Source organism: Bombina bombina, chromosome 5 (assembly GCF_027579735.1).
Source record: "Bombina bombina isolate aBomBom1 chromosome 5, aBomBom1.pri, whole genome shotgun sequence".
NCBI lineage: Eukaryota > Metazoa > Chordata > Amphibia > Anura > Bombinatoridae > Bombina > Bombina bombina.
Window position 1 is genome coordinate 748,861,004 of NC_069503.1, and position 23,769 is coordinate 748,884,772.

General features: G+C 37.8%; 1 protein-coding gene across 1 annotated transcript in view; it reads right to left on the reverse strand.

Annotated features, from left to right (window-relative positions):
* LOC128660791 (Y+L amino acid transporter 2) overlaps window positions 1–23,769 on the reverse strand; it is a 217,639-nt gene that overhangs the window by 121,826 nt on the left and 72,044 nt on the right. The window contains exon 3 of the mRNA XM_053714811.1: window positions 3,796–3,921. Coding sequence (XP_053570786.1) covers window positions 3,796–3,921 — 126 coding nt within the window. The remainder of the gene's footprint in view (window positions 1–3,795; window positions 3,922–23,769) is intronic.

The following is a 23,769-nucleotide window of genomic DNA, read 5'->3' on the forward strand; positions in this document are numbered from 1 at the left end:
ATGCTACGCTGTTCATGTGATTTAATCTATATAGGTCGTACCTCCAGACTCCTAAAAACAAGACTCAATGAACATATATACAACATAGAAAAGGGATATCAGAATCATACAGTGTCCGCACATTTTGATAAGAAACACAATAGAAAAATAAGTGATCTAGAATTCCTGGGCATAAGAAAAGTGGAACAAGGTTGGAGGGGAGGTGATACACAGAATCAGTTAGGACGGTTGGAAATGAAATGGATACATATTATGAATAGCTTTATACCTAATGGTCTAAATAAAGATTTCAAACTACATCATTTTTTAAATTAAAATAAAAAGCACTATTCATGTAGATAATAATACTCTGCGTATTGGCATTTAAAGCAGAACATATATTCCATTCTATGTTATTAACATGATACGGATATATAAATACATAACCGTTTAGTCAGGCAGTATAGTTACACTGTTATTGCCAATTTTTGGAAACTTTCCATTTTTGAGTTTATAATATATGAAAAAGGTCTACAGTTTCTAACGAGAGGGTTAATTTGATAGTTAACATTCCCTGTATATAGTGACCTTACCAGATATGTACTCATTCGGTTTTGATACAGTCCTAGTTTTGGAATTGGTTTAAAATTATTGTTTAGAATTATTTTTAAAATATTTCTTAGGTAGTATTTATAAAATGTATATAATAATAATTATAAGCTACTATGATCAACGTATGCTGAATATTGAAGATTGATGTCATCACAAAGAAATTTCTTTCTGAATATGTGTAATAATGAAAATGAAATATAAGCATGAAATATAATATGGTGTCATTTTAGAATCATGAACGGTTTATATTAAACCATATAGCGTATGTGAATGTGCAAAACCCTTCTTTGCACAATAATAATGGAATAAGTTATAACGATTTTAAAGTATTAATTATATGTACATATAAGTTTTATCCAGGTCTTCCTTAACTAAAATATCCATATATGCATGCAGAAGAAATTGTGAAATAACCTGCCCGATTATCCTAGTAAAAAGAAACAAATAGGAATCTAAGTAAAGTATCTTCGGAACATGTTTTGAGACTCAATGCCCTTTTCCAAAATGGAGGACATAATACCGGAAATCCGGTTTGTTAGAGAACTAAGGTTTAAAAGGACATACGGACATGCGCACATCATTTCCTTGACAAAGCGTACATAGCGAAACGTATGTCGGAACGTTTATCTCTCTACTGCGTCTCTACACTTGCCCACACACCTGGAGGAGGAGCAACTCACACTGGTGACGAAGGTGGAAGGTTTAGCTGTTAAGCTTCGGCTTCCCTATCCACTTGCATCCAGTTTGTAGTTTGCTGTTTGGAGCAATAACAATTATTTGTTGCCCTATTAACCTCTGTGTATGGTGTATATAAGCATTTGTGACGCTTTTAACATATGTTTTAATAAATCGTTTTATCCTTTACTTCATGAGAGTAACTGTTTACCCACCAGTATAAAGTTGGTGTGCGCATTTCCCTGAGCTTGGCTATAGCTCCAACACATGTGAGTAATTATTCGCAAACAAGTGTCTTATTGACTGAACAGTGTTACAGAGTTACACTATGTTGCAATTTTTTGTTTCCTTTTCTATGAGAGCATAATAAGAAACAACAGGAGGCCGGAAATTCCCAGAAAGAATATGAACTTTTGATTTATTGCTACACCATTATTAATCTCAACATTGCGTCAGAATAGCACAGCCCTGTAGCGTTCTATCCTTCCATCTTCTTGAGCTGACATCCTGCAATCGTATATATCTCCTTCTGGGACTCCATGGTTCTCTTAGTGCCCACCCTGATGGATGGTAAGTTGAGTCTATTTTATATTTCATTTGCTTATTAGTTCATACCAATTGCCTCAGCTTGGTTGGTGGTGAGTACACAGGTGACTCTTGTTTAATTTTCTGCAATACACACTATGCAAGCACAACAGTACTCTATATATTACAATATTAAAAAATTAAAAGCATTGGTTCTATAATGATCAGTGTTGATATTTTCTTTTCATGGATTGATGAATTTTATTAGTGGGTTTCTTTTTTTTGGTTGAGACTAGCATTATACCTTTGGTTACCTGACTGAGAGATCTGTTCATTTCAGACAGGCAGGTTAATCTCTGCAGCACAACCCATAGCTCCAATAGTGCAGACTGTGGGCATATCACAGTCTGGGAATAGCCCTGTTGCTGCAATAAATTTACATAAGTCAAATCTGGTTGTTTTTTCCTGGTGACATGCCATTGATGACATAATCATGAATGATAAGAATAAAAGTGGCACTGTGTTAGAATAAATGGCTGTGAACCTCGGCATCAGTTAGTGGGGTGAATTAGGCCATGAGAACCACAGTTGAAGATAAAAATGCAAACACATTTCAAGGTTATCAGCCAGGAACAGCTGGGAGGCTGATAAAGATGGCAGTGATTTCCTGAGTGGATTCTTCTTTCTCTATAACCCATTATAGCAATGTTTTCTTTTGCATGCAATTGCTTTTGTCCCCATTTTACAGTCTCATGGTCATTATTTGATATATTTAACATGTAACAAATTACGTTTTTCTAGAATCCTAAAACTGTTATGGATTTTGTATTTATTCTAAATCATATAGTTATATATCCTTATAAGAGTGAGATATATCTGTTATAGCAACATTGAAAATAATATTTTTTTTCTGCATATATTAACAGATATGGCACTTCAGTTGGATGTATTCTGTGTATAGTCACATGGAAGATGAAAAGGACAGATGGTCTTTACAATTCTTTACAATTCTATGCCAGGCAAGTAATGAAACCTTAAACGTATTTTTTTTTTAAAACAAACAAAAAATAATGAAATTAAAGATTTTATATTCACCATATTACTGCTTCCTCCGCCTCCTCTATTTCCTTTTTCTACAGTTAGGTGACGTAAAAAGCGGTTAGCGGTCCCACCCACTCCCAACGTAAGCAAGTATTAAGATAGATTATGAGTGGAGGGCTAACAGTTACGCACAAGGGTAATGGGTTTATCTCAGGTGTTTGTACGCGTAGGTTTTTTTGCTCGTATTATAAGTTGAAAGTAAACACAACCACTTGAGCACAATTAAAGTTAACGCACGTTGGGTTAGCACTACCTCAGAGTTTTGGTTAACTTTTTGCAAAACAAAGAAGTGTCACAAAACACATCAAAAATACATTACAAAGTGCAGTTACACTCATAATAACAACATCTAATAACAATTATTAAAAAAAAAATGCACAAAAAAGTTATAAGATCTCAAAGATATGAGGTCTCAAGTGTTAGACAAAAAAAGTCTGCAAAGGGCTTTAACACAGAGATACATACATATACATGTCTATGTGTGTGTGTATATATATGTATTTATATATATATATATATATATATATATATATATATATATGTATTTGCAGACATATACACATATAAATACATATGTACACCTATAAACACATATATGAAGGCACTGGAGCCCTTTTGCAGTTAAGTAGATGAAAGCATGAAGAATCATATGTATGCAATATTACTATTTACCAAAGTGGTTAACTATGTGTATATATACAGTGTATATACAGTGTATATGTGTGTATATATAAACATATATATATATATATATATATATATATGTGTTAATACTACAGACTGCAATTTTTTAAACATATAAATAGATGTAGATAGATAGATAGATAGATAGATAGATAGATAGATAGATAGCAAACCTATTAAGGGATGTGATAAAACTATTTTCTTACATTCACAACTCACCTTGGCATAATCTGACAATTCCAGCAATGATGATTATGACCAGCGCCAGTACTTTGGCAAATGTTGCTACCACTTGCAATGATGCTCCCCATTTCACTTTGGCACAATTCACTGCTGTTAAAAAAACTTTAAAAATCATAGTGATTAAGTTAATAATAATAGTTCAATTTCAGTGAAGCATCAAATGACACTGTTATCACCTAACAGTATTTTAGACCAGTTAAAGGTACACAACCTAAAATTGTTCTTTCGAGATTCAGATAGAGCATGCAATTTTAAGCAACTTTCTAATTTACTCCTATCATCAAATTTTCTTCATTCTCTTGGTATCTTTATTTGAAAAGCAAGAATGTAAGTTTAGATGTCGGCCCATTTTTGGTGAACAACCTGGGTTGTTCTTGCTGATTAGTGGATTAATTTAACCGACCAATTAACAAGTGATGTCCAAGTCCTAAACCAAAAAATAGCTTAGATGCCTTCTTTTTCAAATAAAGATAGCAACAAAGAAAAATTGATAATAGGAGTAAATTAGAAAGTTGCTTAAAATTGCATGCTCTATCTGAATCACAAAAGAAAAAAATTTGAGTTCAGTGTCCCTTTAATTTAGTATTTTTTACCGTTAATTAGGACTATTGTCGTACCAGTACAGTATGCACAACAGGGCTATGGGGGGTAAGAGAGATAACAGAGAGATGAGAAAATGTCAAACATTAGGTGCATCAGCCAGTGAACAAAACAAGTAAATGTTTGGTCTTATTCCTCTGTCAATGTATTCAGAACTATAAATTCACATCATGTGACAGGTTACAGTTTAGCTTTCCTGTGACACCAGCAGTGTGAATTCTCATACTGTGACAAGGAAGAGAGAGAAGGTTTTGTAAAGGTCTTCCTGCTATCATCTAGTTACAGAGAGCATCAGTAATTTGTATGTTATCATTTGATTTGCAGACATTTGTTACAAATGACAATAGGAGTGAATGAGTTTTTTGGGTTCATTGAGAACATGGTTGTTGTTCAATAATAAAATGAATCCTCAAAAATACAACTTGCCTAATAATTCTGCACTCCCTGTATATATATTATTATTATCGGTTATTTGTATATATATATATATATATATATATATATATATATATATATATATATATATACACACATACTGCAATATACTTGCATTATTTACTTTATCCCCTTTTCCTGTAATTCCATTCCGAAATTGTGCTCTTCTCAGTTCCTGTTAGAAATGGATGTGCAGAACACTGTTATATTCCACACAGCCATTGGCTGCACACTCTAGTGACCTATTTATAACTCTCCCTAATTGGCCACAGCAGAGAAGGTAACCTAAGTTACAACATGGCAGCTCTCATTGTTTTATAGACACTAAGGGGTAGATTTATCAATGTCTGCTGCAGATAGATAAATGCCGACAGCATAGTGAAATGCTTGTGCAATGCCGACCCTGCACATTTGCGGCCAATCGGCCACTAGCAGGGGGTGTCAATCAACCCGGTCGTATACGAACAGGCTGATTGCTGTCCACCGCCTCAGAGGTGGTGGATGAGTTAAGAAGCAGCGGTCTTATGACCGCTGCTTCTTAACTTACATTACCGGCGAGCCGGAAAGTACAGGGGTAGATAGCAGCATCTGCTGCTTGGTAAATCTACCCCCATAACTTTACACTTTGTCAATATTTAAACAGCTAATATATACATCTATATGTTATTCTCAGACTAATCTTTTCTTTGAATGCATCATTCTACCTAGCATTTATTTAGAGCCAGATTACGAGTAGAGTGCAGACAGACTGACAGATAGATAGACCTGCAAACTACACTAATAAATGGCTCCCCTGCATTAGAATTGTACACATTCTGCACACACCTATGTATAAACTGGCTGTTATGCCCCCCCCCCCCCCCCAGCACTTGGGCCCTGGTGCCACTGCACCTTCAGCACAAATGGTTTTTCAGCCCCAGTTGCAAGTCCTAAAATCTATCATGCAAATGAAATTAGTTACATTTGAGAGCCTGTTTCTATACTCTTTTTTTTTTTTTTTTTTTTTTTTTTAATATATAAGAGTTGAACATGAGAAAAGGGAGGGGGGGTATATTAACATGGAATGTGTAGGCAAGTTGTATATATTGAATGCAAAAAAAAATAATTCAAAATAACTATATTCCTATATGGCAAAAGCAATCTCCAAAAGGAAAATTTGATTTTTCACTTTAAATCATATTTACTTATTAATAAAACAAAGAACAAACAGTTTCTTATAAATTGTAGCTCTACTTTGCATAGATTTTATATATGGAACAAATTTGGTAATATTAAAAGGGACACTAAACCCAAATTGTTTCTTTAAAGATTCAGATAAAGCATGCAATTTTAAGCAACTTTCTAATTTACTCCTATCATCAATTTTTCTTCATTCTCTTGCTATCTTTATTTGAAATACAGGAATGTAAAACTTAGGAGTCGGCCCATTTTTTATTCAGAACCTGGGTAGCGCTTGCTGATTGGGGGCTACATTGCTATATTGACTTATTATTAACCTGTATTGTCAGTAAAATTTCTGTATGCTTGGACAAGACCAGATTAAAAAGGTATCATAGCCTAAATTGCATTTCATCCAATTTTTAAGTTTCAGTCTAGTCTATCTGCACAGAAGTTTTGGGGTTGGGTTCATTTTTTGTTAGTACATTTATGAGTATTTGCAAGTTTCACATAGATTTTTTTTTTTAAAGGGACACTGTACCCAAATTTTTTCTTTTGTGATTCAGATAGAGCATGCAATTTTAAGCAACTTTCTAATGTACTCCTATTATCAAATTTTCTTCATTCTCTTGGTATGTTTATTTGAAAAGCAAGAATTTAAGTTTAGATGCCGGCCCATTTTTGGTGAACAACCTGGGTTGTCCTTGCTGATTGGACAGCACCAATAAACAAATGCTGTCCATGGTTCTGAACCACAAATTTGCTGGCTCCTTAGCTTAGATGACTTCTTTTTCAAATAAAGATATCAAGAGAACGAAGAAAAATTGATAACAGAAGTAAATTAGAAAGTTGCTTAAAATTGCATGCTCTATCTGAATCATGAAAGAAAAAAATTTGGGTTCAGTATCCCTTTAATATTTTTTCATGGAGGAATTTAATATAACGGTATATGGTAACCTTCTTACCATAATTTGATAAAAAGAGAAAATTTTTAATGTTAACAAATGCATAAACTTCCATGATTCTGATTGAAAAGTTGTTTAAAATTGCATGTCCTATTTACTTTTATAATTTGATTTGTTTTATTGGTGTTCTTTGTTGAAAGCTAAACCTATGTAGGCTCATATGTTATTTCTAAGCACTTGAAGGCCACCTCTTACCTCATTGAATTGTATTAGCTGTTCACAGCTAGACAGTTCTAGTTCATGTGTGCCATATAGGTAACATAATACTCACTCCCATGGAGTTATGCATGAGCCAGCACTAATTGGCTGAAATGCAAATTTGTAAAAAAAACACTGACATAAGGGGTGTCCGTCGAGGCTTAAATACAAGACAATCACAGAGGTAAAAAGTGCATTAATATAACAGTGCTAGTTATGCAAAACTGGAGAATGGGTAATAAAGGGATTATCTATCATTTTTAAAGAATAAATATTTGAAAGTAAACTGTCCATTTCGTTTGCATTAAACATTGGCTTTTAATTTTTTGTTAAAAATCATAAAATTGACATTTACAGGTATTTCTTCTTTGCCTATTAATTATTATATGTAAACAAAATATATATATATATATATATATATATATATATATATATATATATATATATATATATATATATATATATATATATAAATAAAATAAGAGTTTAACATATTTGAGAGAAAAATAATAGAAAATGCCAGTATTTTTAGGAGTACCACAAGGCTCTGTTTTGGGTCCCTTACTTTTTCTATTTATACATCCTCCCTTGGAAAACGTATATATCCTCCTTTGGGTTCCAGTACCACACTATGGGCTCGCTTCCATTGAGTCGTTAAAAACTGAGCCCTAAGCTACGGAAGTTGCCGGCAGCTAAAAGTAGTTTACAGCTCCATTTTAGTACCAGGTTTCATTTGAAATAATGCGCATTGCGTGCAGGCTTTCTTTTCGTGTAGGTTAAAATTCACGTTGTATTAACGCTTCCATCCAACGTCGGATTTCTTGAAAATCAATTAGTTGCTATGGTAACCCGACCTTACACTATAAAATTTACGTTTAACATCTGCACTCCTTAGCTGTGATCAGCTCTAAAGAGAAACAAAAACAAAGATACACTTATTTATAATACTACATATTTTTTAACTATAAAAAATACTCTGCAAGATTACGAGTTTTGCGGTAAGCTAAAAAAGCAGTGTTAACAGGTGCTAATGCTGCTTTTTTACTACCGCTGGTATTACGAGTCTTGCAGGTTTAGGGGCACCGCACACTTTTTTGGCCTTACCGCAAACCGACTTACGTAAACTTCGTAAAGTCTTTTTTTCTATGGGACTTGCATAGCTCTGGTATCACAAGTCTGTCCTGGGAGGCCAAAAAGTGAGCGTACACCCTATCCCATCAAGATTTCTAACGCATTTTAAAGTCAGTAGTTATGAGCTTTATGTTACAATGCCGTAGCATAAAACTCATAACTAAAGTGCTAAAAAGTACACTAACACCCATAAACTACCTATTAACCCCTAAACCGAGGCCCTCCCGCATCGCAAACACTATAATACATTTTTTAGCCCCTAATCTGCCACTCCGGACATCGCCACCACTAGAATAAACATGTTAACCCCTAAACCGCCGCACTCCCGCATCACAAACATTAGTTAAATATTAACCCCTAATCTGCTTCCCCTAACATCACCGACGCCTACCTACAATTAACCCCTAATCTGCCGCCCCCAACGTCGCCACCACTATATTAAATGTATTAACCCCTAAATCTAAGTCTAACCCTAACACCCCTTAACTTAAATATAATTTAAATAAATCTAAATAAAAATTACAATTAATAATTAAATAATTCCTTTTTAAAACTAAATACTTATCTATAAAATAAACCCTAAGCTAGCTACAATATAACTAATAGTTAAATTGTATCTAGCTTAGGGTTTATTTTTATTTTAACTAGGTAGAATAGTTACTAAATAGTTAACTATTTACTAACTACCTAGCTAAAATAAATACAAATTTACCTGTAAAATAAAACCTAACCTAAGGTACAATTACACCTAACACTACACTACAATTAAATAAATTACCTAAATTAAATACAATTAAATAAATTAAATTAGCTAAATTACAAAAAATACAAACACTAAATTACAGAGAATTTTTTTTTACAAGATCTTTAAACTAATTACACATAATAAAGAGCCCTATCAAAATAAAAAAATCCCCCCCAAAATAAAAAAAAACCCTAGCCTAAACTAAACTACCAATAGCCCTTAAAAGGGCCTTTTGCGGGGCATTGCCCCAAAGAAATCAGCTCTTTTACCTGTAAAAAAAATAAAAATACAAACAACCCCCAACAGTAAAACCCACCACCCACACAACCAACCCCCCAAATAAAACCCTAACTAAAAAAAACCTAAGCTCCTCATGGTCTGGGAAAGGGCATTTGGATGTGCATTGCCCTTAAAAGGGCATTTAGCTCTATTGCAGGCCCAAAGCCCTAACCTAAAAAAATAAACCCACCCAATACACCCTTAAAAAAATCCTAACACTAACCCCCGAAGATTCACTTACCGGGAGAAGTCTTCATCCAAGCGGCAAGATGTCCTCAACGAAGCCGGCACAAGTGGTCCTCCAGATGGGCAGAAGTCTTCATCCAGACGGCATCTTCTATCTTCATCCTTCCGGCGCGGAGCGGGTCCATCTTCAAGAGCATCCTCTTCTTCCGACTGACTAACGACGAATGAAGGTACCTTTAAATGACGTCATCCAAGATAGCATCCTTTAGATTCCAATTGGCTGATAGAATTTCTATCAGCCAATTGGAATTGAGGTAGAAAAAATCCTATTGGCTGATTGGATCAGCCAATAGTATTGAGCTCGCATTCCATTGGCTGATTGGAACAGCCAATAGAATGCAAGCTCAAACCTATTGGCTGATCCAATCAGCCAATAAGATTTTTTCTATCTTAATTTCGATTGGCTGATAGAATTCTATCAGCCAATCGGAATCTAAGGGACGCCATCTTGGATGACGTCATTTAAAAGTACCTTCATTCAGTTTTTTTCTACAGTGAAATACTTGCATTGTTTGCAAGATTTAAAATTTCATTGGGAAGTAGGCACCAAAAAGCTATTTTTTCCTCTTCTACACCTAGTTGAGCTGGGTGTAATTTTTGTCAATGTATCAACAGCCTTCAACAGTGTATTAATGTTTTGCGGTTTCATTGGAAACCTGGTATAATTTATAGATTAACGGCTTCTAATACTTTCTATGGGACATGAATTTGAGGTATAACCACCATTGGAAGCAGTCGATAAACGAAATTGCTTCTGACAGAATATTTATAGGTTTGCAAGCGCTCGCAAACCTAATTTCCACTCAATGGAAGCGAGTCCTATGTTGTTGATTTACGATTTACCTTTCCTCTCCTGTTATCTCTACCTCTTTTTTCAACCAGATTACCAACAGTTTCTCTACAATTTACACTTGGATGGAACTTCACACTACCTCCACCTCAATCTGTCTAAAACTGAGCTGCTTCTTATTCCCCCCTCTCGTAAACATCCCACACCTGACATTTCTGACTGACTGTAAGAGACTATATTCTCAACATCTCATCCCAGGTCTCCTGTCTTGGTGTCACACTTGACTGTGAACTCACATTTATTCCACATATACAAGAGCTTACCAAATCCTGCTGTGCCCACTTATGCAACTTTTCCAGAATTTGCCATTTACTTTCTGAAAGGCATACTGAACCCAAAATTTTTCTTTTGCGATTCAGATAGAGCATGCAATTTTAAGCAACTTTCTAATTTACTCCTATTATCAAATTGTCTTCATTCTCTTGGTAACTTTATTTGAAATGCAAGAATGTAAGTTTAGACGCCGGTACATTTTTAATGAACAACCTGGGTTGTTCTTGCTGATTGGTGAATAAATTCACCCACCAATGAACAAGCTCTGTCCAGTGTCCTTAACCAAAAAAAAAAAAAAAGCTTAGGTGCCTTCTTTTTCAAATAAAGATAGCAAGAGAACGAAGAACAATTGATAATAGGAATAAATTAGAAAATTGCTTAAAATTGCATGATCTATCTGAATCACAAAAGAAAAAAATGTGGGTTCAGTGTCCCTTTAAGGAACTACAAAAAATACTAAATCATTATCTCATTTTGTCATATATAGACTTCTACAACCTGCTCCCAAATCACCTTGACAAATCCTGAGTCTCCCCCTCCAATCTATCATGAATGCTTCAGCAAGACTTATCCACCTACAGAATGTTAGCTGCCCTGCTCTGCCATTCTTTAGACTGGTTCCCCATACACAATACATACAATTTAAAATATTAACTAGCCACACCAAACCTTTGTCATTGTATACCTTTACTTTTGTACCTAGTGCTACAAAATTTTGCAGTGTTCTACAAATAATTAATAATAATACACAGAGCCGATGCTACCATAGAGGCAAATTAGGCAACTGCCTAAGGGCACCCCTGCAGGAGGGGTGTGAATTTGGTGAATAAAATATTGCAAACAAGTACATGTTTTTCTGTTTTTTATGTTGAAATGATTTTTATTAAGTTTTTCATAGTACAAACGAAGACAAACGAAGACAAAAAGGCAAGAAAGGAAACAATAATTGTTATAACAATCTGATACACAACATCAGTTTCTAAATGTGCCCATTGACAATGAAATAATCTTGAGACCTGTTAATACGTTTGTAAACTATATATCTTACTTTCTAAGATTCTGGGTATAACAACGGTTAATATTTAAAAAATAAAAATATAAAAAACTGGTAGACCTGAGTGTAATGGGTAAAATGATAGCTTATCTGTTGGGCACAGATCGTCGCCTGTCTTCAAAAGGGAAACCAGAAAAATACTAAGGAAAATAAAGAAAAGGGGAAAGAAGAAGGAAGAAGGTTAAATATGAGAAAAGAAAAAGGTGATGTATAGAAAAGAAAGAAAAGAGAAAATTAAGAACTGTATCAGATGCTTATTTAAATATCTCCTCCACACTGGGGCCCCCCATCGAACTGCTAGGACCTGTGTATCTAATCATATACATAGGACTATCTTTTCGGTTTTATCATCTATGACCTAAAAGTAGCGTGTGTCATTTCTCAGTTTTGTGCTTTATACATTATCCAATGGAACCATGTTTGCTGGAACGTCTGCTGGGTATCTTGTATGAAAGCTGCCTGTTCGTACATATTAAAGAAGTGTGTGATTTTTGCAATGATTTCATCACGTGTAGGTGGGCCTATTTTCCAATGATGTGCAATGCATATCCTGGTGGCCGTGCATGTAATTTTAATAAACTGGTTTATATACTTGTTAAGTCTCTTGTTTTGTTCATGTAGTAGAGCCTGTGAGAGTGTCAGTTATTGGTTCATCTAAAATTGTGCTAAGGAGTTTAGACAGATCCTCCCAAGTCTCTCTCAATAGAGGACAGTCCCACCACATATGTTTATAGGTCCCAACCATCCCACAACCCCTATAGCAAAGACTAGAATGCTCAAATGTCATATGTGAAGTAATTGTCGGAGTCAAGTACCACCTCGATAATGTATTATAGTAATTTTCTATCATATCAGCGCTTAGTAGGCCCCTACAAGCATTTTGTATTAGTTGTACTCCTCCTCATCCATATGTGTGTCTAGATCCTGTCTCCATTTGTGTCTTAGTGAGATATTTGGTGTCTGCGCCTTCTGTATGATCAAATATAACCGTGAGATTGCTTTTTTTGGTCTTTGCCTCAATTTACATAGGAGCTCCAACTCTGTCGGGGCTTTCTCTATTGAGTTTGTTATAAATGCGCGAACCGTGGATGTGAGTTGCAGATATTGGTACCAGTGTAGTGTGTGGGGATAGATTATTTCCTTCAATGCATTGTAAGACATTACTTTCCTACTCTCTAAAATATCCGCTATCCTATAAAGGCCCTTGTTTTCCCATTTAGTTAGCATGGAGAATGGTAAGGTTAATATAACACAAATCAATGGTGTATAAATGGAATTAGGAGATAAAAGAGAGAGACCTCTCGTTAATTTGTGCCAATTTGTAATCATATGAGATGTAATCGGACAGACTTTATTTTGTTTAGAAAGAGGGCCCCAAATCATTCCCTCCGGTGAGGTGAATCCATTAATATCCATCTCTAGTTTGACCCATCTAACCCCCTCCTCTGTCCCCATTACCAGCAGCGTCTGAGCCAATCTAGCAGCTTGATAATAATTCTTTAAGTTAGGAATTCCCAAACCCCCCGCCTGCCTATGTCTGGTGAGTATACTACCAGCTACCCTAGCTTTTCGATTGTCTCTCAAAAATGTATGGATCCCAGTCTGGAGCTCCGCTAGGTCTTTAGTGAGTATTTTGATTGGTAAAGCTCGGGACAGGTAAAGGATTCTGGGTAGGATCATCATTTTAATTGCTGAAATACGTCCGTACCACAAAAAGTGATACCGACTCCACTTCAGAAGGTCTTGTTTGATACTTTTGAACATTGGGATATAGTTGGCCTTATATAATTCCAATGAATATTTTGTTATTTTGACCCCCAGATATGTAATGTATTTTTTGACCCATTTAAAATCGTAATTCAATTCTAAAAGTTTCTGTGTGTGGTTTGGTAATTTAATGGCCATGGCTTTGCACTTGTCACTGTTGAGTTTATAACCAGATATAGAAGAGAACTGCGAAAGGATCAGATATAAATTTGGCAGGGATATCATGGGTTTCGTTAAGGAGAGTGACACATCATCCGCAAATAGCACTATCTTGTACTCCTCTCCTCCAACGCTTATACCCATCACATTTGGGGATTGTCTAATTCGCCTAGCCAGCGGCTCTATACATAAAGCGAACAGCAGTGGCGAGAGTGGGCACCCCTGCCTAGTGCCATTCCGAATGGGGAAACCCCTAGACTGATGGCCCATTGCCCTCACCCAAGCCATTGGAGTGGAATAGATCTTCTGAAGAGCTATCATAAATTGATCCTTAAACCCCATTTCCCGCAACACTGCCCACATATATCCCCAATCCACTCTGTTGAACGCCTTCTCCGCGTCTAATGATAGCAGCAGAGAAGGCGCTCCCGTAGCATCTCTATAATCTATCAAAGAGACCATCCGCCTAATGTTGTCAGGCGCCTCCCTATTTTTTACAAAACCAACTTGGTCCGGATGAACCAACCCAGGTAGAATATGTTTTAATCTAGAAGCCAGGATCTTAGTGAATATCTTAATATCTTGATTTATTAATGAAATTGGGCGGTAATTTTTACATAAAGTCTTATCCTTTCCTGGTTTGGGGATCACTACTATTTTTGCGTGGAGAAGCTCTGTGGGTATATTATTCCCTTGTAGTATATCATTACAAAATTTCGCTAAATGGGGGGCTAAGGTTGTTTTAAATAATTTATAGTATTCCCCTGGGAGTCCATCCGGACCTGCTGCCTTCCCCCTTTTTAAATCCTTAATAACTATCAGGACTTCTGGTACAGTGACTTTTGCGTTTAGTATATCTAAGTCCTTATTCGAGATCTTTGGTAATCTAGCCTCCGTCAAGAATTCCCGAAGGAGGGTGGATGTTTCTAGTGTGTCTGAGACCTTATCTCCTTTATATAAATCCCCATAGAAGCTAGAGAAGGTGGAGACAATCTCTTCAGGATTAGAGGTTAAGTTTCCTTTAGAGGTGCGTAATGTTGGTATTGATAGGTCTTTAATTCTGTCTCTAATCTTATTTGCCAAATACCTATCTGGCTTATTGGCAAAAATAAAATTAGTTTTGAGTCTTTGACTGGCCTGAATAGATTCTCTCTGTAAAGTTAAGTCTAAAGATTGGCGTTTTTGTGTTAATGTTTTCAATATGGTAATTGATCCAGTCTCTCTATGTCTCCTCTCTAATTGGCGTATTTCAGTCTGTAATTTATTAAAGTTATCTTGTCTCTTTGCGTTAATATGGGATTTCAGTTTGATTAATAATCCTCTCATATATGGTTTATGAGCTGCCCATGGGATAGTTGGGTTACTAGCTGAATCTACATTAATTTGCCAGTATTCCAATAGACTTTGGAAGATATTTTCTTTGTGTAAGGGGTCTTTAAGGAGGAGGGGGTCATACGTCCAACTTTTTTGTCCACTAGCAGTTGTAAGGCCTTTGAGTTCCACAGATATAACTGAATGGTCAGACCAAACACATGGACTAATAGAAGAGGAAACTAAATTTGAGATCATAACTTGTTTTAGGAATATATAATCCAGTTTAAAATATTTTTTGTGTGCTGCCGAGTAATATGTATGATCTGACGTATTGCCGTAAAGCACTTTCCATGTGTCTAAGATATTATGTCCCGCTAATATAGACAGTATTTTTTTAATCTTAGCATTATTTTTAACCTGAGAAAGGTTAAGGCCAGTATTAACCGGTGCCACCTGAGTCTGTAGAGAAACATTATAGTCCCCCGCTAAAACCAACCGAGTGTGATTCCATGTCATCAGTACGTCAGAAATATGGGAAAAGAATTGTTCCTGTTTTTCGTTCGGGGCATAAATATTACAAAAAAAAAAAAAAACAATCTCCACACCCTGAATCTGCCCCTTAATTATTAAAAATCTGCCTTCTGGGTCTATTAATTTGTCAATCACTACCACATTTAACGAGGCGTGGAATAAAATAGATACCCCTCTTTTCTTACTAGTGGTTGTAGAATGAAAATGTGTGGGAAACTGACGAGACCAATATTTTGGAATGTGACCTCTTTCGAAATGTGTTTCCAGTAGATATATGACTTTCACTCCCAATTGATGGTATTGGGCTAATGCCTTCCTGCGTTTGATGTCGGTGTTTAAGCCTCTCACATTATGAGATACCAATACAATACTAGGTGATGCCATATCTATCTTTTATGAGAGTGAGGGGCTAAGCATGTCAATATTCCCTAGTGTCTCTATCTTCATGTTTTTTTTGTGTATATGAGATAGCTTAGTGCATGTCAGGGGGTGGGGTACCTTGGATAGTAACAGTGGAGGTCCAGCGGTCGACAGGGGGAAAGTCCCCAAATGGAGGAGAAAGGCGAGAATTCCCTGAGAAAAAAGTTTGGTTAATATTGTCTGCATCTGTAGGATAAGAAAGATAACAGTTAGTGTATAAAAAAAGAGAAATAACAATTAACGAATACATTAAACTAAACATATATTCTGTAAAGAAAGAAGTAGGTTTGGGAGAATGCAGAGATACATATCTCTCCCGCTTATCTTAAGATATACCCTAAAGAGGGGAGATGAGACATCTAAACTTGTTAAAAGTGTATCTATAAGGTTTATTGATCTCATCAGTTATCTAACTATTCAACAGTAATGAAACCAGGGACTAACTCTTGTGGAACAATTAACCATCTCGCTATATTTATCTGATATACAAGACAGCCCCTCAACAACTTAACAATTTGGGGTAGCTTCTCAACATTATCTCTAATACAAGGCTCGAGGCCACTAGGTTGCATTATAAGCTATGCCCCTATGAGACATAGAGTCTAAGTAGTCCATTCCTGCTTAGATATTGCATTATCACCCTCCCCGTAAGGTCCACAAGGAGGGTAATGGAGTTACATCCCCAATCACTTAGGGAAGAGTCAGGTGGCATGGTAATGCAAATAAGTAATTGCTCTGTCGGTACATCCAGAACAAAGTTTGTGATGAATCTCAGCAAGGGGATCTGTACTGCAAATGGCACCTAAACAGGGTACCCTCCATATCGTCCTTGGTCCCCACACCTGTAATGAAAGAATCTGTAGTGTCCTATAAGCCAATGTCTATCATTTGTTCTTAATGGGTTTTTTGGCAACTTTATTCCACCGAGACCTCTGTGATTTTCCCTGATGAGGTGTGGAAGTGGTAGCCTCCTCTCCAGTGGACCGTGCTAATTGTTCCGGGGCCTCCAGGCCCATTGCTGTACAAATATCTGGAATATCTTGCGGTTCTTTCACTGTATATGTCACATTGTCTTTATTGATAATAAGAGCAAAAGGGTGCCCCCATCTGTATTTAATTTGTTGCTTGCGTAGTATTGTAGTGAGAGGACGTAGTGCATTTCTTCTTTGCAATGTTCTCATGCTCAAATCTTGATATAGCTGCAGAACGTTGCCCTGAAACTTCAGTGTTGGTTGTTGCATAGCTGCTCTAAAGACTTTTTCCTTTTCTTGGAGTCTCAAAAAAGCTACTATGACGTCCCTTGGTGGTGTACCGGGCCTAGGTTTAGGTTTCAGTGCCCTATGGGCCCTCTCAATATCAACTGTTGTATCTAGTGGCACCTTCGCGATTGTAGTGAATAGCTGCTGAAGGTATGCTGGTAGATCTTCTGCATTGATTTCGTCTGGGATTCCTTTGATTCTGACATTGCATCTTCTGCTTCTATTTTCCATGTCTTCTAATTTATCTAACAATTCAGCGATAGTTTGATTTTGTTGGGATACCTGGTGTACTGTAGTTTCAACATCTTCCATTAGTGTATCTTTGGATTCCTCGAGTGCTTCCACCCTAGAGCCCAAGTCCGTTATATCCTGTTTGATATCAGCTAAGCTTGCAGAGACAGACTTATGCATATTATCAATTTTGTCCCACAATTTATCAAAACTCTTGGACATATCTTGTTTGGAAACTAAAAGATCAAAGTCTCCTCTAGTAAAAGGTTGTGAGCTAGGTGATGAAGATTGTGGTCGCATGGTATTATCCTCCTCCTCCCCATCCTCTTGGATTGGAGACTCTGTATGTTTATCTCCTTTAACTTTAAAATATTGGTTCATGGCAGATGTTTTATTTATTTTATCTGTTTTAGGTGGTTTTTTAGAGGAAATGTTTACAAATGTCATGTATATCTCAGTGTGTTCCGTGAAAGTCCTCAGTAGAGATACCACACAACATACAACCAGGACTCCCAAATAATCTTTCAAGAGGTATAATTATTTTGCACCTTATCAATGGTGTTATATCATTATTGTCCACTAGATGTCAGTGTCCCCTCAGCTATAATCACTCTATAACTTAGTAGTGGCCACATGGAAAAAAATAGAACCACAGAGATAGCATAGAACAGTCTCATCAGAAAAATAAAGCCGTGACACAGTTAAAATATTGCTGGAGTGTCAAGTTCTCCTATGTCTTGATGGGATTTCTGACATAAAGCATACACCAGATTCGTTATACTGCCCCCATCTTTCAGTCATCTGGGTAGTAATGTGAATTGTTTCAGTAAAGAATTTTTTTGAGGGATAACATGTGGGGAAAACTTATACAAGTTGTCAATCCTTATATATTTGCTGCCATAAGATTTATAGAATGACGGCGACAATTTATCTCATAGATTGCGGTAGACCGCGTGGGCCTGAGGATCTCTTTGAAAACATAGCCTTATTTACAGTATGTAAGAGCACATTATGTGACCCCGCCAAACTACTCACTGCTGCCGAATTGGGTATGAGCTCCGGTGCTGTGTATGAGTCTCAACACTGAGGTTTATCCGTCGTCGTCTCTTTATTTCCCTCTGAGTGGCTCTGCGTTAGTTGCAGTCCTGTCCAGGCCCAGCGCCTCCGTAGTGTTAGGTCTCCTCCCCACTGCTACACATCACGCTATGGGTCTTCACCGCTCCCCCTCTCAGGGTAACATGATCAGTTTTGGGAGAGAATGTATGTCCCAAGGCGTGCTCTGAACTCGAAGCTCTACACCGGTGCGTCCATCTTAGAGCACCGCTAGGCTCCGCCCCCGTTTTTCTGTTTTTTAAACAATCTTTTTCTTATTATATTTTGACTTAACATATTTGTTTTAACCAAAGGAGCACTGTTTAATATCCCTTTACACATCAATAGAACATTTAGGGCTAGGTTACAAGTGGAGCGCAAACTGTTTTCCGCAAGCGATATCTTCTTTTCACAAGTCTTTTTAGTTGCACTGATATTACAAGTTGAGCAAAATCGCGATAAACACATAAATGTATATGTACACATACATATATATATATATACACAGTATATATATATATATATATATATATATATATATATATATATATATGCATTAGAGCCCTTTGCCATTAAGTAGATGAAAACCTGATAAAACATATATATGCAATATTCATATTTAATAAAGATTTTTACTATGTATTTACTGTAAATATTTCCCATTTGGTAATGCGAATATGCTATGTTTTTTGCACGATGGGTCTACTTTTTTTTTCTCTATTGATTTCTATGGGGGAATACATGCACTTGCAAGCAAAAAATTAAGTTAGGATGTTTGCGCTATTCGGGTTACCCTTGCACAAAATCCTTTTTGTCAATATTAAACTTCTATGATTCAGATAGAGCATGCAATTTTAAGCAACTTTCTAATTTACTCCTATTATCAATTTTTCTTTATTCTCTTGCTATCTTTATTTGGCAAAGCAAGAATGTAAGCATAGGAGCCGGACCATTTTTGGTTTAGGCGCACTTTCTGATTGGTGTCTAAATGTAGCCACCAATCAGCACGCACTACCCAGGTGCTGAACCAAAAATGGGCCAGCTCCTAAGCTTACATTTAAATAAAAATACCAAGAGAACAAAGAAAAATTGCTCATAGGAATAAATTAGAAAGTTGTTTAAAATTGCCTTCTCTTTCTGAATCATAAAAAGAAAGAGAAAGGGTGCCCCCTAGTGTAGCCAATGGGGTACAGCAAAGATGTGTAAGTGTTGATGGTATACTCACAATATGAGAAGGCAGAGATAATGCCTAGGAAGACGATCTAGGAACTTAGCAGTGTCCCAGCTAACTGTGCACAAACTAGGGTAGCTCCTCCCGAAAGCAGCACAAGATTCAATGATCTAGAGAATGGAAATAAGAAGGGTGACTCCTAGTGCAGAGCAATATAGTACAGCTTCCCCATATCCAAATCCCAGATGACAGGGTACTCACAATTGGAGGCGCACCCAGTGGTGCGAATGACGCCTACTAGATTATTATAGTGATCCAGTACACATATCAATCACAGAGGTAGATGTAAGCAGTCCCAGTGTTTTCTCAAATGTTGACCAATGGAGGTCGTATGCAAAAGGAGACTCAGCTGCGCTTCTGTTTCCTGATTAATGACGATGTTGAAGTTTACCCCACCTGAGCCTTTTGATTTCTCTCAGCCTGCAGCTTGGCCCACATGGCGTCAGCGGTTTCAGGATTGCTTCCAAGCTGGACAAGGAGAGTGGTGAAGTACAAGTTAATTCTCTTTTATACTCTATGGGGAAAGATGTGGAGCCAGTGTTCAATGCCTTTACTTTCCAAGAAGGAGAAGAATTTGACTTTGAAATACTTATGAACAAACTCAGTGCCCACTTTGTGCCCAAAAGAAATGCGATTCATGAGGGGGCTTGTTTTCACAAATGTGATCAGCGTTTGGGAGAATCTGTGGAGTCATTTGTGCGCAGCCTGTATAAACTAGCTGATTTCTGTGAGTTTGGTGTTGCTAAAGAGGAGCAAATCAGAGACAGAATAGTCATAGGAATTGCAGATGCTGAAGTCTCACTGAAGCTACAGTTGGAGGCTGATTTAACATTGGATGGGGCTATTAGGATGACCTGCCAGAGTGAACTGGTGAAAAAGCAAAGTGCTGATCTGAGGTCCGAGAGTATTGTGGATGAAGTGCAGCAGTTCAGGAGAGCTGCTAGTGAAAGGCACAGTGTGAACGGTAGACCAAGGGCAACAGATAGGCCCAGAAACGGATGGGTGCAGCATGCTCGCTGCATGCGGTGTAACTGTACCCATGATCAGAGTGTCGTATGCCTTGCTAAAGTCAAAAGATGTAGAAAATGTAACCGAATGGGCCATTTTGAAGTGGCGTGTAAAACGGAATACATTAAGGAGATGCAAGTGGATAGTGACCAGGAGGGTCAAGAAGTGTCCTTTGTAGGGCCTGTTGTTGAACGGTCTGGTTCAGATGAAGATTGGTGGGTTACTCTTACTGTAATGGGAGCCAAAGTTGTCTTTAAGATTGACACAGGAGCAGACATCACTGTTATGTCCCTTGCAGCATTTATAAAACTGCCTCAACAGCCTCAGCTGGCGAAAGTTACAACAAAAGTTCATAGTCCTGGTGGCCGCATCGATTGTGTGGGGAAATTTATTGCCAGCTGCGAGTACAAGCAGAGGAAATCCACCATGTGGGTACATGTGATTAGAGGTCAGTGTGTTAACAACCTATTGAGCAGAAAAGCAGCCTGTGGTTTGGGCCTGGTTGCCTGAGTGAATGAGATTTCAGGAGATATGTTTGATGAATTGGGCCTACTGAATTGCAACCCAGTCCGAATATCACTTAAAGGGGATGCAGTCCCATACAGCATTACCACTCCTCATAGAATTCCGTTCCCGCTCATGCCTCAAGTGGATAAGGAACTTCTGCGTATGAAGAATATGGGAGTTATTGAAGAGGTTGTTTAAGCAACTTACTGGTGTGCCCCTATTGTGCCTGTTGCGAAGACTTGAAAAGGCTGAATGAGGGGGTAAAGAGAGAAAGATATGTGCTGCCGACACTTGAAGACATAGCTCCAAAATTGGCTGGGGCGATGTTCTTCTCTACACTGGATGCTTCCAGCGGCTTCTGGCAGATACCTCCTAGATTCAAAGTGCCGCAAACTGACTGCCTTCATTAGACTGGTAGGTCAGTTTTGTTTCTGTAGACTCCCCTTCGGGATATCCTCTGCTCCTGAAATCTTTCAAAGAGAGATGAGTTCTCTCCTAAGGAACCACAAGGGCACGGCAGTCGTCATGGACGACATTTTGGTGTATGGGTCTACATTGGAAGAACATGATCAGCGATTGAGCTGTGTGCTGCAGACCATTAGAGAGTCTGGGCTGAAATTAAATAAGGAGAAATGCTATTTTAGGAAGGCTGAGTTATTATTATTATTATTATCATCATCATTTATTTGTATAGCGCCACCAAATTCCGTAGCGCTGGGTACAATGATAGGGGTATACAATGACAAAGATTTGTGATACAATACAAAACATAACAAGACTAAACAAATCTAGCACAGGAGGAAGAGGGCCCTGCTCCGGAGAGCTCACAGTCTATAGGTTTAGGGTGCAGAGACATAAGGTTGGGGTAGCTTGTTACATCGGTTGTATTTGCAGCAGTGAGTCAGGCAGTTCATGTACATGTATTAGCTTGGTTCAGATGCAGGATGGAGAAGAGATGGTAAGCCTATCTGAATAGGTGGGTTTTCAAGGATCTTCTGAAGCTATACAAGGTTGGAGACAGTCTGATGGAGCGGGGTAGAGAGTTCCAGAGGACAGGAGCAGCATGTGCGAAGTCTTGGAGGCGGGAGTGGGATGTAGAGATAACAGGAGTGTAGAGACGTAGGTCAGAGGTTGATCGAAGAGGACGGGATGGGGAGTATTTCACGATGAGAGAGGAAATATAGTTGGGAGTTAGACTGTTGAGTGCTTTGTAGGTTAGGGATAATACTTTAAATTGTATTCTAGAGTGTATGGGGAGCCAGTGTAGAGACTGGCAGAGCGGAGCAGCTGATGTAGATCGTCGACTTAGGTGGATGAGTCTAGCAGAAGCATTCATAATAGATTGGAGGGAGGAGAGGCAGTGTTTTGGAAGGCCATTTAAGAGTAGATTGCAATAATCAATGCGTGACAGGATGAGGGAATGAATAAGTATTTTTGTAGTATTTTGAGTAAGGAAGGGACGAATTCTGGAAATTTTGCGTAGGTGTGAACGGCAGGATTTGGTAAGCGTTGGTATATGTGGGTTGAATGTGAGTTCTGAGTCTAGTGTGACCCCAAGGCAGCGGACCACAGTCTTTTATGAGTTATGTTACTTTGGGCATATTATCAATGGGGATGGCATCAAGCCGGACCCTGATAAAATCCTTGCTATTGAACATATGAAAGTCCTTCTGATGTACATGAGCTGAGACAAATATTGGGACTTGTGAATTATGTGGGCAGGTTCCTTCTAGATTTATCCACAATACTACACCCTATCACAGAGTTGTTAAAGAAAGATATTGCCTGGGTCTGGGGACCTTCACAGGAAGAATCTTTTGTGCAGGTCAAGTCCCTACACAAGGGTTCTACGACTGATGCGAGCAGTTATGGGTTAGGGGCTGCCCTCCTGCAGTTGAATGAGAACAAACTACAGCCCATTGCCTACTGTTCCCGTACACTGACAGCTGCTGAGTCGAAATACGCCCAAATTGAGAGAGTGCCTGGCTGCAGTTTGGGCCTGTGAGCGCTTCCAGCATTACCTAGTGGGTTTAGAGAAATATAGTCTGGAGACTGACCATAAACTGCTAGTCCCTCTAATCAACTCCTATGATATTGACAAAACACCCCTAAGATGCCAGAGACTTCTGATAAGGCTGCTCAGGTTCAACGTTCAGGCAGTGCATGTGCCGGGGAAACAACTGGTAGTGGCAGATACACTTTCCAGGCTCCTGCTGGCTGCTGCTCTAGAATCTTCAATGGAATCGGATGTGAAAGTGTATGTAGATTCAGTTCTGGCATCCAAATCCATTTAGTCAGGGAAGCTAGAGCTAATAAGAAAGGAGACATATTTAGATACTGACCTTCAATAAGTTATTAAGAGCATAAAAGAAGGTTGCCCCGAGAGCCGGGCAGCCTGGATGTCTTTAAGTTCTTACTAGTCAGAAAGGTCACAGCTCATGGAACTGAATGGGTTGGTGCTGTTCCAGGACTGCATTGTTATTCCTGTTAGCATGTG